General features: G+C 40.6%; 1 protein-coding gene across 2 annotated transcripts in view; it reads right to left on the bottom strand.

The window, feature by feature from the left end:
• The window catches only part of LOC100260814 (valine--tRNA ligase, chloroplastic/mitochondrial 2), a 102,845-nt gene that overhangs the window by 71,501 nt on the left and 18,025 nt on the right, over positions 1 to 13,319 (bottom strand). For both annotated transcript variants that reach the window (XM_019224272.2, XM_002270770.5), the window contains 2 exons: positions 3,800 to 3,891; positions 3,473 to 3,526 (listed from right to left, as the gene is read on the bottom strand). In XM_019224272.2, coding sequence (XP_019079817.1) covers positions 3,473 to 3,526; positions 3,800 to 3,891 — 146 coding nt within the window. The remainder of the gene's footprint in view (positions 1 to 3,472; positions 3,527 to 3,799; positions 3,892 to 13,319) is intronic.

Consider the following 13,319-nt stretch of genomic DNA (forward strand, 5'->3'; position numbering starts at 1 on the left):
AGCCCTAATACGGCTTCAGATTGCAGCGTGGCACCACCGAAAAAGGGAGACGGCCTCAGATCGCGGTGTGGTACCACCAGAAAGGGAGAAGAACACTTCCCAAGGCACGTGCAGGGATTGGAGTGGAGAAAAAGTGGTCGGAGCTTCGCCGGAAAGACTGTTTGGAGGGCCGACGGAGACAAAAATCCCCAAAAGAGGTACGTGCAGGGCTCGGATGGGAGAACCAGGGAGGTGGGAAGGCTGATCGGCGTCAGGCGAAGCTGGAGGAGGAGGCGCGTCGCCGGAAAAGCTCTCACGCGCCCCCACGCGCCGGCGCGTGAGATTCAACCGCCGGCCGGAAAATTGCGCGTGGCCGGCGCATGGCTGCTCTTTTGGTGCTGGTGCCTTCACAAAAGTTGGAGATCTCCTCCAGGCGCTCCTTCTGGTATGGTCGGTGTCGGAAAAATAGGTCGCCGGAAAATTTCGCCGGAAAGTTCGCCAGAAAATTTGCCAGCGGTGAGTGGTTTCTAACGACGATCCGACTGACCGAAAAGTATTGGGAGATGGGGAAGGTGACCGGTAAGAAACACGGTCACCGGAAGGTTTCCCGAAGTTGATGACACGGAAAATAGGAAAGAATTAGGTTTTCTTCCTTGGCTCTGATACCATGTTGAGAGAGAGAGAGAAAGGAGAAAAACCTTATTCACATTCATTGTAATCTCTACTTACAATTGAGAGATATATATATACAAGGCTAGGAGTCCTAACTACCATACATGTGACCTATATTAACAAGGAAAGATAGTATACTATACATACATTATATTCAACACTAACATTTGAGCTATTCTTAGCCAATCTTCTTCTTTTTCTCGGAATCTTAATTTCCATCGCAATCTCACTAATTTGGAGATTGAGAATCTTGAAAGTTAGTCATATCTACCCTCACTCATGAGTCATGTGCACTTGTCTCCCTCTGCCCCATATGTGAGAGCCTAATCACTGTCTAATAACTTTAGGGTTTTGGCACAATCTATTCAGACAAGCTCGGATTGATTTGGTCCTAACCAAGAATATATGTAACATGATGATCATTTCATATAAGGGTTTAGAAAGCTCCATTAAAGGCAAGACCCTTTGGCAAATTGATTCTCACATTGCTTTAGACTGTGAAATAAGAGAGATTTTAAAATTTTGAGGATAAATGGAGGATGCTAAATACGTGCAATTTGCTTCACTTTTATTCCTCTTTTTGAGGCTCGTACACCATTACTTTGAAAGGCATTCCTCTCATTGTTGTCAGATAAGCTAGGATTGATTGTGTCCCATCCAAGATTATATGTGATACAATGATCATTTCATGTATAGGTGGTTTGAGGAGCTCCATTAGAGGCAAGACTATTTGGCAAATTGTTTGTCTCACATTGCTTTGTATTATGCAACGAGAGAAATGCTAGAATTTTGTTAGATAAATGGAGGATACCAAAGACATGGGATTTACTTCATTTCTATTCCTCTTTTTGAGCCTCTTGCCCTAATGCTTTCAAAGCCATTCCTTTCAATGTTATTCAGCCTAATTGGCATTCAGTGTATAGATCAAAAGTGTTAGGACAACATTGAGAGGACCTTAGTTAGGACTTGTGGAGATGACATCATTGTATATTGTTTTGTGGTCTAAACCTTCTTGTATAGGCTCCTTGTATAGTGGAGAAGTTCAATCATGTTTTGATCAGATTTTTGTAATTGTGGGGAGAACTCCTCATCCTTTTAATGTTCTTTTTATATATAATTAATATATCTTTGTTTGTGATCAACAAAAAAAAAAAAAAAAAAGTTTCATCCGACATTTTCATTTGTTTTTTTTAATTTCCTCAACTTTTTTAATTTTACAATTTCCCATCCCAAAAAATTGGTCACAATATTTCCACCAATATCAATATTTTCAACATTGGTCAACATTGAATCATAGTGGATTTTCAGATGGTTAAACATGAATTTGAGACAACTTGTGATGCAATCTATTATTTAGCATGATTATGTGATGCAGCAGCCAGGGGGAAGGATGTCAAAATGAATGGGTGGCAATACAAGAAAATATGGAATAGAAATGCATGCATACCCAAGAAGCCAGAGATGACATATACTGAGGACAAGATAAGAGAGTGGTCCATGATGATTCACCATGTGCAGCAAACACCAATCACTGACCAGTGCAGAAGAGTGACTTGATTCAAGTTTAAGGCAGAAAGAAACAAGAGGGAGGGCAAAACAAATATGGATTCAAGCAGTGAGATAATTGGCAGTTATTTAGTTGGGGACCTAAGTGGAGCAATATGGCAGAAAGGATTCAAGTAGCCAACCCAAAGTAACTCAGACCAAGGATTTGTTGCATGAAGTTGAGTGTAGCAGTATGGATAAATCTGACTTACTATTAGATTGTTTTTCAGTGAAAGAGAAGCATTAGGATAATGAAGTTTCAAGTAAACAGAGATCAACAAAATGTGAGCTCAAAACAGCTACAAGAAAGTTGACATTAGTGACTAATGAAAGCTAGCCAACATTTTTTCTTTTTCTTTTTCTTGGAAAAGAGCAAAGAAGAAAAAGGCTGACTTCCAACTTTTGAATTTTGAAATTTTCCTCCAACTATTTAAGTTTTGTAAGAAAAGGAGAAATGAGGGTCTGCTGAATTTTCTTAGCCACCATCAGAGACATGAGTGCATTTTCAGGAGAGTGAGCAAGTGTCCCCTCTTAAGTGAGTGGCCCCAAGCAATCAACTTATTATTTTTTGTGGAACAATTATATAGCTCTCTTCTTTGTTGACAACAAAATTCTTGTCACTCTGTGTTGTTGTGCTGCATCAAGTTATGAATCCAAGCAAACATAGTTCTTGAAGAAATATAGAATTCTAGTGGCAGGAAATTGGAAAAAACCATACTTCACTTATGATTACCAAAGGTATTCTTTATCTGTGTATCAAACTGAAGAGCAAAGAAAACAAGCAGCAACAGTATCATAGAGGAAATACTATCTTGCTTACCATTACAAGAGGCTATTAATAATTCTGCTGATACTCTTAAGAGAACCGTCGAACATCCACAATGGTCCAATAGAAAGAAAGATTGAAGTTCTACTTTGACACAAACAGACCCAAAGAGTTGCAGGCATTGAATTTAGCTTCCTCCAGCAACTGGCAGATGTTTCTTGAAACCCTTATGTTTAACTTCTTATATTTTAAATAAACCAAGTATCAGCTACATTGCCTAGAAACCCCTTGATGGTACAATTTATAGTTAAACCACATGATATAATGTTAAACAAATCTATTATTTATTTGAAAACATCTAGTCAACAAATAGCCTAGCTTTTAGATAACGGTGTTCACAAACTCAAAAATCTACCTTAAAATTTTCAAGTTAGGTATCAAAAAAAAAAAAAAAAAGTTGCTATTGAGCTACAACCATCAAAATATTTGGTAAAGTAATTTAGATTATACCTTGATAAATTAAGCCTCTCTCATGAAGCCTAACAAAGGCCTCAATTACAGCCCCTGCAACAATTAAAAATCATGGCCTCAGAACATATTACAAGGTGTTAAATTATTAAACTTTTAATAGACAATTTCAAAAGCATATAAAAACCACGGTACAAATTTAACAAATAATTTGACAAACAACAAAATCAAGCTTCACATCCATGTTGTATAAAACTTAACAATTAGACCTCAGATGCTATCCTTCTACCAAATATATGAAGACAATCCAAACCATCTCACAAACTTTTGAAATTGGTTGGAGTTTTACTGGTTAGAAAACTGTCTTACAACTTAGCTTCTCATCAAGGGTAAAGTGTTCCCTTGTCCAATCACAGGAAGCCCCGAGTCTCTTAATCTGATTTGTAATGGTTCCACCGTACCTAAAAAATAAAACATCAAATAAAAAATCCATAAAGGGAGAGTAATAGGACAAAATTCAGTAACTCAAATTTTCCATCTAATGTGAGCATATCAAGCTTAAACATTGGATATTCTACAACAATATGATACATTGGTTAGGAGAAAAAGTAACTGTTGTATCTGGAAACTCATCCAATGAATTAATAGCCTGTGAAGGGTGGTGGGCATGGACATTATATTTTTGAGTGTCTAAGCAAAAGTTTACACTTTTGTGTTGAAGAACCAGAATTTGAATTGGAAAATTATCCAAAGAAGAGGAGACCCACAATGAAGATGAACTTAGATGGTGTTTGTTTTTTTGGCTTTTTGCTTAAAGCTATTTAGTTTCAGAATTTAGATTGTTTGTTTTTCTACTTTTTTATAACTTATTATAAACTTTTTACTAAATAGAAAAAGCCAAAATATGTAGCTTTTTCTAAATAGAAAAAATAACATATTGGTTTTTTTGCTTTTTAATGCTTAATAGAAATAAAATACTACAAAAACAAACAACCTAATATTTAACACTATTAAGCATTAAGGTTCTATTTAGAATTAAGTAAAAAAACAAACACCACCTTAGTGAATAATGTAATTACTATAATGGTATGACATAACGCCATAGTCTTGTAATATGACATTTGTTAGCCATCCCAAAGGTGAAAAGAGAAGAAGATCGGCGGCATAGCATTTTCCACACACGTATCTCTTGTCAAGGGAGCTTATGTACCATTGTTGTTGGTGGATTTAGTAGTTTAAATATAGCTTAGCAAGAGCTTGTTGAGAAGCTAAACCTAAAAACAAAGAAACATCCAAATCTATTCCAAGTAGCATGGGTTAACGACACCTCCATTCGAGTAAGTTACCATTGCTTGGTCACATTCCTTTTTGGTAAGCACTTTAAAGAGTTTGTATGGTGTGAGGTCTTACCAACAAAAGTGAGTAACATTTTGTTTGGAAGACCTTGGCTTTTTTATAGAAAGGTTCAGCATGATTGCTATGAAAATACATATACTCTCATACACAATGGGCATAAGAAGATACTTTGTCCAATGAAAAAAGTTCCACCTATTAAGAAGTCGAATGAGGCACAACCAAAAAAGTTATTTACCATGTGTCAATGTGAAATGGAGAGCACGGAAACTAAACTTATTTTTGCTTTAATGGCACAAGAAGTGGATGAATTTAAAGAGAAAGATAAGGAATATCCAATAGGAGTACAAAATATCCTTGATTTTTCTAACTTGAGGCCTGCATGATTGCCTAATGAACCTCCTCCCATCCATGACATACAACTTGCCACAAGCTTGCTAATGACTCATAATTATTTCAAGAACTATCAAATTGTTTCACAACCTTCGAAAATCTTTTGAAATTTAGTACTTGTCTTACATAAAATTGAACAAGTTCAAAAGATCTTAAGATCCTATCTTACCACAATAAAGAGTCGATGAAGAAAGAAAGGGTGGAAGGAATTGTTTGGGATTTCAATTAGCCATGGAAAATCAATAATACTCGAGGTGGAGGTTTTTTCAAGTTAGAGGCAATTGATAGGGGAAAGCTTTTTAAAGTATATTCAAGAAGGGAAGGAAAGACATAAATTAACTTTAAGTAGGATTAGTATTAGTTGGAATTAAATTAGGATTAGTATGGGTTGGAGTCAAATTAAAAGTAGCTAATTATGTTATAAGATAGTAGAATTAGAATCATAATGGGTTATTTGAATCCTAGTAGACTTTGAATGTCTTAGAGAAACCTATAAATAAAGCTAATTGAAGTAAACCAAAGTATTGATTGGTGACTAAATAATATTAGTTTTTTTGTAAGTGTTACAATTCCTTTTTATTTTTCTTTTTTTTTTGTTTATAGGCAAATAAGTAAAAAGGCCCAACAAAGTACACACGGAGTACACAGAAATGGCCCAAAGGCAAGCAAGAAAAGAAAAGAGAAACCCACCTTCCCACCAACACCTAGCTCCCATGGGGGCTACAAACCCCCTAGCAGAAACCTAAAAATAGAAACATAAACCCCTACCCAAAACAAACAAAAAACCCCTAGCATAATAAATTAAACACTAGTGGCCAGTAGACACCCTTGCCATTAAGTCCCCACCCCCCTCCCCTTTCCTTTTATCGTGGATGGAGCACTATTGTAATTGACGGAGCACTCAAGCCTTCGGATTTCCTTCTCAAGCCACAAAGAGGACATGGATTTTTGCCTTCCCCCTAACACCTTAACCCCATAACCATTCTTCTATTCCAATTTTCTAAGAAGACGGCTGATTTCCTTTTCGAAACCTAAAACTAGCAACCGCAAACAATTGGAGAATGTGACAACACCGCTAGGAAGACACACAAACTCCTCCCCTCCACCATGCCTCCCAAACTTGCATCCCTAAGAGGGTCCACCTCCTCAATTCTAGCCTCCGATACTGAAGGTCCCTTCACCACCTTCCCTAAAAGCTCCAAGGACCCATCTTGCACCCACAACTTTAAACCTAGGGTCGTAGGTCCCGAATAAGAGAGCACAAAAGAAGGATGTTAGTTTGCCTCCACTGCTTCATCAGTGATTGCTACCCGTGAGTCCACCAAAGGCACTAAGAGAGAGCCAAGGCTTTTGTTCAAATCACCTTGACTGCTCCCTTCACTTCTTTCTACCGTCACAAGCACAAAATCCATGATCGCAACCCCAAAAAGCCTTGGCATTGCCTCACCGTCCCCCCCTCCCTCCTCTCAACCGCCACAACTCCATTGAATTTCTTCTAATTGAGACTCCTAAAAGGTCTTAACAAGACTCTAAGGTTTCTATCTCTTCTTTTTCTTATCTTTTTTTTTATATATATTTTTATTTCACTTTATTTTGCTTTCATAAACTTTATTCCTTGCTCCTCTCTTTAAACCCTAAAAAATAAAAAGCATAGCCCACCAACTTGATTATAGGCATCCGTTCAACGTTTGTCCTACATCAGTATTTCCTTGACGAGATTTGAATACTAGGTCCCAATCTAACAATATAATGCTAAAAGGGGTGTCAAAAATATTATACTAGCTGACACCCAAAAAACAGAGGAGAAATAAAGGGTCTATTTGGGAAGTGTTTTTGGAAACTATTTTTTGTTCTCTAAAACAGTAGTCACTCAAAAACATGTTTGGGAGTAGTGGTCTTCATTTTCTCAGTGCTCTACATGTTCCTAAAACCCTTGTTTTCAAAGAACATTCTAAAGGTGTTTTCTCCTATTTTTCACTACTTAGAAAACAAAAAACAAGGGGTGTTCTATGTTATCAAAGAAGTGTTCTTTGTGTTCTCAAGTGACTCCTTCTCTACCTCTGCTTGAGAGTGTCTCCACTAGCATGTCTCCCTTGGGACACCCTTCTTGACATACAATTGCACTTTGTCAGCCCCAAGCTCCTTTCTCTGTGTGTATCACCCCCATTTCTTCATTCTTTGTACATTTTATTCATAACAACATATGATGTATCTGCATCAAACTAGGTATAGTTCCCATTCTTTGGTTTTGATTCCATCTTCAACCACATTGTAAATCATATATAGTTCTTTTCCCCTCATTTTATTTTCCCTTGTTTTTTTTTAGAAGTCTTCTTTTTTATTATTCAATGATTTAGCTAGATATGGTAAAATGAGACCTCCGAAGATAAAAGAAAATGAAACACAAAACCGATTCTTAAAATGTGTTGGGAAAAGAAACCTCTAAAGTCAAGTCAAATAGATTTTGCTAGATTTGGGCAAAATTGATTTTGGTTGCAACACACAAAACCGATTCTGAAAATGATTCTAGTAAGTCCAATACTTTGTTTTCTTGAAATAGTCCTTTGAATTTTCTTGGGTTTTCCCTCCTTGTACTGAATTTGTTTGACATGACGAGTCGTTGATGTTTTTTTTTTTTTTTTTTTGATAGATAAGCGCTGAATATATTGAAGAGAGGCCAAAAAGCCACAAAGTATACAAGGAGTATACAAACTAGCTAAGCCTCACAACCAAAAGGAAAGCAAAAAAACCCCACCAGCCCTTATCTGGAGGCTATCCACTCCAAGAAGCCTATAAGAGACAGCGAACTCTCTCCACTATACAGTCTCGCCCAACACCATAAATTACAGACAAAAAAATTTTTTAATTTCTGAATTGCTATCACCTCCCCCCCCTTTTAAAAGCTAGTCTATTTCTTTCCTTCCAAAGAGTCCAAAAGATGTACAACGGTATAGACTTCCATATCTTTTTCCTTTTTTCCCCTACAAAAGGGCCCCTCCAGCTCAATAAGACCTCCTTTACAGTTTCTGGAAAGACCCACTGAACACCAAACAAAGCAAAGATCATATCCCATAGGACTTTTGCCACTATACAGTGTATGAGAATGTGATTTACAATTTCCTCTTCGCAGCCACACAAGAAGCAACGGTTTGGGAGTTGCCACCCTCTTTTCTAAAGCCTATCTAGCGTAAGCACCTTACCCCAAGTAGCCTCCCAAGCAAAAAACAAAATTTTTGTTGCAACTTTATCCACCCAAATGTTACTTTTCGGAAAGTTGTTAGCCACGGTATTAACCACCAAGTTGTAAGCTTCCTTGACTTTAAACTGCCACGGTATCCCTCCCAAACCTTAAATCCCAACCTCCTTGGCCGACATTCTGATCCCACATTTCTTCTACCATGCCATTTCTATGAGCAGCCATCCCATAAAGGTGAGGAAACCTTTGGGACAGCACTGTACAACCGCACCAAAGATCAGTCCAAAATCTGATTTTGGTACACCATTCCCCATAGTAAAAGCCATATTTTCCCAGCACCAATATTTTTCCTTCAAAATCTCCTTCCAAACCCCTACTCCAAACGTCCCCTTAGCCTTTTTGGTCTTCCAACCAAAACCCTCTTGCCCATATTTCGCCAAAAGCACTTGCTTCCACAGATTTTGCTTTTCACAAGCAAACCTCCATATCCATTTACCCAACAAGGCTTTGTTCAACGGAACTAGCTTCCTTAAGCCAAGCCCCCCCTTTTCCTTCTCCGTACAAACAACCTCCCAATTAACTAGGTGCACTTTCCTTTCCAAATTTCCTCCTCCCCAAAGAAAGTCCCTTTGCAATTTTTCTAACCTCCGCGCAACAGACTTGGGCATACAGAAAAGAGACATTTGATACAATGGCATACTAGCCATCGTGCTCTTTATGAGAATGAGTCTCCCGCCTTTGGAAATATATTGGCGTTTCCAAAGCGCAAGTCTTCTCCTCATCTTCTCTTCCACCCCATCCCACATGGAGGTATTCTTATTAGGAGCCCCCAAGGGCAGCCCCAAATACAAAGAAGGCATAGAACCCACCTTGCAGCCCAATTCCGCTACCATCTCCTCCATCTCTTCCACCTCGCCAACTGGGATTATTTCACTTTTATCCAAATTGATCCTTAACCCTGACACGACTTCGAACCAAAACAAAATCCAACTCAGATGAGTTAGATGCTTTTTCCTAGCCTCACAAAAAACTATTGTATCATCAACAAATAACATATGGAATATATGCACCGGTTGTCTTCCTCCTCCTCGGATCCTACACCCTGACAGAAATCCCCCTTCAACAGCCCTCCTAATGAGATTGCTCAACACTTCCATTCCCATTACAAAGAGGTAAGGAGAAAGGGGATTTCCTTGCCCCAACCCCTTAGAACTTGGGAAGAAACCAGCTGGCACTCCATTCACCAACACCGAAAACTTGGTTGTGGATATGCAACTCCACATCCAACCCAACCACTTTGATCCGAACCCCATTTTTCTCATGACTTTCATCAAAAACTGCCAATTTAAACTGTCGTAGGCTTTCTCTATATCCAGGTTACAGATGAGACCTTTCTCTTCCCTTTTTTGCCATGCATCAATCACCTCATTTGCAATTAAAGAGGCATCAAGGATCTGCCTGCCCATTACAAATGCATTCTGATCAATGGAGACCACTTTCCCTATCACTTTCTTGAGTTTATTGGCCAACACCTTGGCCAATAATTTGTACAACCCCCCCAAAAGACTGATTGGCCTAAAATCCCCAAGATCCTCCCCCCTCCCCCTTCCCCCTTCCCCCTTCTTGGGTAACAATACCAGAAACGTATTGTTGATGCTCTTGATGACGGCACTTTGCTCATAGAACTCCTTAAACAAATCCAAGACCTCCTCTTTAACTAGAGCCCAACAGCTTTGCCAAAATGTCATAGTAAAACCGTCCGGTCCTGGGGCTTTGTCCCCATTCATCTCCATCAAGGCACCATGGATTTCATCCTCAGAGAAAGGGTGCTCCAAATTATCCGCCTCTTGCTGACTAATTTGCTCTAACTACAGCATTTCTATATCCGCCTTCCAATCTGAATTTTCTATAAGTGTTGAAGAGCATTAACCACCCCTTCTCTCACATCCTTTTCCTCAGTCAGCCACACCCCGTTTATCTTAATTCTGTCCATATGATTGATTCAACGATGGGCAGCCGCCATGCGATGGAAATAGCCTGTATTTCTGTCCCTTTACCTCAACCATAATTCCCTTGAATGCTACCTCCAATGAGTTTCCTCCAAAGAAGCCCACTTAGCATAACTTTCCTTAGCTTCCTTTTTTGAAATTGTTTCCTCCTCTGATAATCTTCTCTCACTTTCCACCAGGTCCCAGTGGTCCACTAGTTGGAGCAGCAGCTTTATTGTCTTCCAATCTCCCAAACACTTCCCTATTCCACACTTTAATCTTTTGTTTGACCTCTTTCATTTTTGTAGCCAACCTATAGCTAGCACTGCCTCTCACCTCTATTCCCTGCCACTAGCTATGGATTAGCTCTTGAAACCCTTCAACTTGAAGCCACATGTTTTCGAATCTGAAAGGGGAGGGACCTCTTCTTATAGCACCACCCTCTAGCAACACAGGAAAGTGGTTCGAAACAGGCCTAGACAGCCTTTTTTGAATCACACTACTGAATTGATCTAACCAATTGGAAGTAACCAAAAATCTATCCAACCTGGCCCAATACTGATTATTAGGCCCCCCACTCCAAGTATACCCTCCCCCTTGCAACGGAAGATCAACCAAGCCTAACTCATCTATAACCTGAGCAAATCTCCTCATCGTTGTAGTAATTCTCCCTTGCCTATTCCTTTCTCTTTGAGAAAGGATAATGTTGAAATCACCCCCTACACACCAAGGTTCTTCCCATAATCCTCTGATCGCCCCAATCTCATCCCACAGACAATCCCTTTCATTTTTGGTGAACGGGCCATACACCCCCGTGAACACCCAAACAGCTCCATCTTCCACCTTCCTAAAACGGCAGGAAATAGAGAATTGACCCTCCTCCCATTCCAATAATTCCAGCAACCTTTTATCCCAACAGATCAGAATACATCCTGCCGATCTGGAAGCATCCAAAGCCCTCCAATCTAAATATCTTCCCACGCCTATGCTTCTCACCACCCCCTCAGACATCAACTGAATTTTTGTTTCCTGAATACAAAGTAAATCAACTTTCTGATTTCTCACAAAGGCTTTAATTAATTTCCTTTTACAGCTGTCATTTGCTCCCCTCACATTCCAGCATAAAATTTTAAGCTTCATTAACTTCTACGAGCTGGCACCCTTTGCCCTGTGGAGGACTTCTCTGCTTACTTCCTCCCTCATAGTTGATTGAGCATTCAAGCCTTTTTAGTTCCCTTTCAAATTTTGTCTTCTCTAGCGCACCTCTACTGTATATCCTCTCTCTTCTTTTTCTGATTTTTGCCAAAAATTTCAAAATTTCCTTCTCCAACCCTTCTGTCGAGAAGCCCAAAAACTGGCTGAATTTGGCCAAATTACATTCCTCCCATCCATTCTCCCTCTCACCCCTAACTTCTTGAGGCTCTGTCAAGTTTGAGCCTCTCTCCCACTCCTTATCCTTATTATTAACAATATTGACTTCAACCAAGTCCCAACACCCTCCACCATTCTCGACAGATTTAAGCATGGTCAGCGGGGTATCCTTTTAGATCTCCTCACATAATACCCTAGAATGATCATAATACTCTCCCTCCGGAGTCCGATCAAAAGGAAGAGAAAAAGAAGAAGAGTACCCCGAGACCCTAACCCCCCATTGAATCAAAGCAGACCCATACCTCAATTCCTCTTCGATTAAAGCACGATCAATCACTGAATGGGACGATGCCATTTGCTGCTTCCACTCATCTTCCTTCTCCCTTATTTTGAGAAATTCAGCCTCACAATTTCTTCCATTATCGTAAGCAGCTCGAGCCCAGAGACAAGCCCTCTCCAAGCTACCCCTTCTGCTCTCAGGCTGGGACGGGCCAAGGCATTCCCCCAACAGTCCATTACCCCCAGAAATCCCTGGGCTTGCTACATCGTCAGCCCACCAGTTTGGCTTAGAATAGGACGGCCCATCCCCAGGCCCGGCCTCATCAATCACCACCCTTTTTAATTTTAAGCCTTTTAACGGGCTCGTTACAGTTTTGTCCCCCCATTGGGCCTTAGAAGATAACAGATCATCTCCAAGCCCGGCATCAACATTCGCCACCCCATGTCGGCCTGCAGATGGGCTAATCCAGGGGGACTTAAGCTTCAAGCCCAGCCTACTCGCAGACGGGCCTGATAGGTAAAGCCCAGCCTCCTGATCCAGAAAAGCCCGGGCCCCATACCCAACTTGGACCTGCTTACTAGTCCCATCTCCACCCGCCCCACTGTCCTGCCCATCAATCCCATCTGCAAGCAACAGCAGCGCCTCGGGCCTCACGCTTTCCAACTCTTCTACGCGCGGGGTAGCGCGTGCCGCGGCGTCACCCCTGACCTCCTCTTTGGATCCTCCATTCGAACGGCTGCCCGTTGACACCTTCCTCATCTCCGGCCGCACTTCCCACCAAAGAGATAGAGAATAACATGCCTCCTCCACCACTATGTCTAGCATGCTCGGCAAAACTTCATTCCTTATCTTGACTAGGATGCGAGCCCACTCAAGATCCTCCATCTTCTCTGTCTAGGGATCCATGGCTACAAATCCACCACACTCGTCCCCCACTTTCCGTAAAATGGATGGTACCCACAATGATATTGGAAGCCCTAGGATTTTTACCCAAGCTTCCTTCCTCCTCCCGCCTTCTTCCTCACAACCACACCTAGGGCTCCATCGTTCCAGCCCCAACTGGACACCTCCCACCAACCTATTTCCAGAGGAAAGAACACGTTTGGCTTCACCCACATACTCAAACTCCAAAAGAATCTTGCCCTTTTCCAACCTTGCCAACCCTAGCTTACCCTGCAACCCCCAAGACCTCGCCATTAACCATCCTAATCTCTCCAAATCCACTCCATTTGCTGAGCTAGGGTTCCAGCGGCCGACAAGGCAATGCTCCAATTTGCACAGGTTTTCACTGATTTCCTCTCCTCCAAC

This window comes from Vitis vinifera, chromosome 13 (genome assembly GCF_030704535.1).
Source record: "Vitis vinifera cultivar Pinot Noir 40024 chromosome 13, ASM3070453v1".
In the NCBI taxonomy this organism is placed as follows: Eukaryota; Viridiplantae; Streptophyta; class Magnoliopsida; order Vitales; family Vitaceae; genus Vitis; species Vitis vinifera.